This window comes from Alligator sinensis, unplaced genomic scaffold (genome assembly GCF_000455745.1).
Source record: "Alligator sinensis unplaced genomic scaffold, ASM45574v1 scaffold1511_1, whole genome shotgun sequence".
In the NCBI taxonomy this organism is placed as follows: domain Eukaryota; kingdom Metazoa; phylum Chordata; order Crocodylia; family Alligatoridae; genus Alligator; species Alligator sinensis.
The window spans coordinates 289,267-293,110 of NW_005843139.1; the positions used below are offsets into that span (position 1 = coordinate 289,267).

General features: G+C 64.0%; 1 protein-coding gene across 1 annotated transcript in view; it reads left to right on the forward strand.

The window, feature by feature from the left end:
* Nucleotides 1-7: 7 nt before the first annotated feature.
* The window catches only part of LOC102375250 (glycogen synthase kinase-3 alpha-like), a gene marked incomplete at its 5' end in the record, with an annotated part of 9,588 nt that continues 5,751 nt past the window's right edge, over nt 8-3,844 (forward strand). Inside the window, 6 exons of the mRNA XM_025193956.1 lie at nt 8-80; nt 847-1,030; nt 1,693-1,882; nt 2,660-2,776; nt 3,168-3,282; nt 3,658-3,814. Coding sequence (XP_025049741.1) covers nt 8-80; nt 847-1,030; nt 1,693-1,882; nt 2,660-2,776; nt 3,168-3,282; nt 3,658-3,814 — 836 coding nt within the window. The remainder of the gene's footprint in view (nt 81-846; nt 1,031-1,692; nt 1,883-2,659; nt 2,777-3,167; nt 3,283-3,657; nt 3,815-3,844) is intronic.

The window sequence follows — 3,844 nt, forward strand, 5'->3', positions numbered from 1 at the left end:
GGTGAAGGGACAGGCCTTCGACGTGGGGCCGCGCTACACGGAGCTGCAGTATATCGGCGAGGGCGCGTACGGCATGGTGTGGTGAGCTGGCCCTGCGCGGCCGCCGTAGCGAGCCCCCGGCCCCGCCGGCCCCCTGCGGGCCACCGTAGTAGGCCTGACTGCGGGCACTGACTCTTCCGCGCTGCCGTACGCGCGGTGGGACACCGGAAGTGACCCCGACTACCCCCCGTGTGGGCAATGGGACCTCGGAAGTGACCCCTCTTGGTCCCCGTAGGGGCTGTGGGGCGCCGGAAAGATTCCCCTGGGACACCGTAGATTTCCTCCCCTAGGGAACTGACCCCTCCGAGCCACTGTGCCCCACTGCATTGTGGGCAATGGACTCCCTTCAGCTCAGCATGACATTCATGGCTCGCCAGGCCACTGAAATCGTCTCTGTTACATTTATGAAGGCCTTTGCCACTGCCTCCAGGCCACCGTACGCCACTGCATTTCCGCCCCCCCGTGCAGCACTCCTCTAGGTTACCGTGGCCCGTTCTCGTTCCCTCCAGGCTGCTGTCGCACTGTCAGCCCTCTGCTGCAAGCCCTGGTTGTCGCAGCCCGTCTCCCCTTACGTTTCTGGTGCCCTGTGCCACCGATCCCTCCTGGGCGGGGAGGGTGGGGGTGTACTCGGGTCAGTGCCATCTCTGCTCCCCATCCCCACCCCACCATTACATTTATGGCGCCCTCTGCTCCAGGCCCTCCCAAGTTGTTGCGGCCCCATCTCCCGTTGCGTTTCTGGTGCCCTCCCAGGCGGGAGCCATAGCTGAGTCTGTGTCACTCATGCTCCACCCCCCCCGCCCCCCCCCACCTCAGCCTCCGCCCACGTAACGAAGACCCCGGCGGCCATCAAGAAGATCAGCCCATTCGAGCACCAGACGTACTGCCAGCGCACGCTGCGGGAGATCAAGATCCTGCTGCGCTTCCGCCACGAGAACATCATCGGCATCAACGACATCCTGCGTGCCCCCAGCCTCGACCAGATGCGCGATGTGTATCCGCTGCCCCAGAGCCAGCCGCGTTGTGGGGGGGAGGGGTCCCACCCCAGAGCCAGCCGCAGCGGGGAGGCAATGCGCTGTTATTGCCAGGCCTGCCCCAGAGCCAGCTGCACCGGGGGGGCAGGGGCCCAGTGTCTCACCCCACAGCCAGCCGCATTATGCGGCAGGGGGGTCTAGTATATCCAGCCCCTGGTGCCACCCCAGAACCAGCTGCATTATGGGGAGTGGGGGCTGTTGTACCCAGCCCCTAGTGTCTCACCCCAGGGCCAGCTGCATTATGGGGACCCTATTATACCCAGCCCCCAAGAGCACACCCCAGAGCCAGCCGCATTGCAGGGGCTGGTGGTATATTCTGCTTCAGCCTCTCCCTAGAGCTGGCTGCCTAAGAGGTTCCCTGTTATACCCGGCCCCCAGTGTCTCGCCCCAGAGCCAGCTGCATTATAGGAGCCCTGTTATACCTAGTCCCCAAAGTCTCACCCCTTAGCCAGTTGCATGATGGGGCCCCGTTACACCCAGCTATTGCCTTCCCACCCCAGAGCAGCTGCGTTGTGCAGGCTGTTACACTCAGCCTCAGCCCCACCCCAGAGCCAGCTGCATTACAGGGACCCGGTTATGCCCAGCCACCCTCCCCACCACGGCCCTTGACCCCCGCACCCAGCTACATCGTACAGGACCTGATGGAGACGGACCTCTACAAGCTGCTCAAGACGCAGCAGCTGAGCAATGACCACGTCTGCTACTTCCTCTACCAGATCCTGCGGGGCCTCAAGTACATCCACTCGGCCAATGTCCTCCACCGCGACCTCAAGCCCAGCAACCTGCTCATCAACACCACGTGCGATCTCAAGGTGCGGCGGCAGGGGGGTCCCGCCGGGCCACTGTAGCCCGTAAAACGCTTGTCCGGGGCTGTGTGTCCTCAGGGGACCACCGTACCCGATGTCTCTGTGGAACCCGCAGAGCCGATCTCTGGGTCTGCTGTGGCCTCTCTGGGCCACTGCAGGACACATACAAGGCACTGATTGGGCATCGGTGGCCCCCGCGGGCCACTGTAGGACCCAGCAACCACACCTCTGGGGGGGTCCGTGTCTCTTTCGGGTCACCATACCCCACAAAATGAGCCCTTCGGGGCTCTGTGTTCCCTCTGGGCCGCCGTCGGACCCGTGAAACCCATCTGTTGGGCTTGCGGGTCCCTTCCAGGCTACTGCAGGACTCCCAGTACCCAGGTGTGGGGTATATATGTCCCCTCCAAGCCACATGAAACCCACCTCTGGGGCCCCAATGCCCCTTCCAGGCCACCATAGGACCGCCAGAGCCCATGTCTGTCCCCCATAGAGCCCATAAAACCCAGCTATTGGGACTCCAAGTCCGCTCTGGGCCACCGTTGGACCCCAAACCCCTGTATGGGGCATATCTGGCCCTTCCAGGCCACTGTAGAAAAATTAAACCCACCTCTGGGGCCCTAATGTTCCCCCCAGGCCACCATAGGACCCCAGAGACCACGGTTGGGGCTGTAATGTCCCCTCCAGGCCACCATCGAGCCCCCCAAACCCCTGTATTGGGCATATCTGTTCCCTCCAGGCCACCGTACTTGTGGTGTGATGCCCTCTGTCCTCCCCCACCCCCAGATCTGTGACTTTGGGCTGGCCCGGATCGCTGACCCCGAGCACGACCACACAGGCTTCCTCACCGAGTACGTGGCCACACGCTGGTACCGCGCCCCCGAGATCATGCTCAATTCCAAGGTGAGGCCCCAGACGCCTGGCTTCCCTCGGTGGGGAGGGGGGGGCGGTAAAGCGGGACTTGTTCCGTTCAGCCGGGCCACCCCTGACTCACCTGCAGCATCGGGCCTGCCTCAGAGCTGGCCGCAAACCCATTACGCCCTGGCACCCACCCCAGAGCTGGCCGCAGCTGTGTTACACGCCAGTGCCCACCCCAGACTGTTACACCTGGCCCTTGAGGCCCACCCCCGAGCTGGCTGCAGCTCCATCTCACCCCACCCCGGAGCTGGCTGCAGGCCTGTTACGCCCTGGCGCCCTCCCCGGAGCTGGTTACACCTTGGCACCCACCCCAGAGCTGGCCATAGCCCCGTTACACCCCGGTGCCCGCCCCAGACTCAGACGCATCTCCCCCCAGGGCTACACAAAGTCCATCGACATCTGGTCGGTCGGCTGCATCCTGGCGGAGATGCTCTCCAACCGGCCCATCTTCCCTGGGAAGCACTACCTGGATCAGCTCAACCACATACTGGGTGAGGGGGCGGGGCTTTGTGGCCAGGGGGTGGGGTTTCGTGGCTGGGGGAAAGGGTGGAGGCTTTGGGTGGGTGAAGGGCTGTCTTCCACGGGGTGTGGATGGTGGCAGGGAGGGGAAAGGCTTAGAATAAGGGGCGTGGTCATGCAAATCGGGGTGGGCGTGGTAGAGAGGTGGAGCTTAAAATAAGGGGTGGGGTGATGCTTATTTGGGTATGAATGAGGGGTGGGGCTTGGAAATCAGGGCTGGGGTTATGCAAGTCTGCTTGTGCCCAGGTGGGGGGCAGTGAAGCAAGGTGATGTCAACCCCAGTGGGTGGGGCCTGCAGGGAGGGGCGGGGCCCTTGGGGGCAGGGCCTGACTCGATCCCGCCCACAGGGGTGCTGGGGTCGCCCTCGCAGGACGACCTCAACTGCATCATCAACATGAAGGCGCGAAACTACCTGCAGTCGCTGCCGCACAAGGCCCAGGTGCCCTGGGCCAAGCTCTTCCCCAAGGCCGACCCCAAGGGTGAGGTCACGGGGGCGGGGCTAGAGCTCGGGGGTGGGGGTTGGGATGGGGGTGG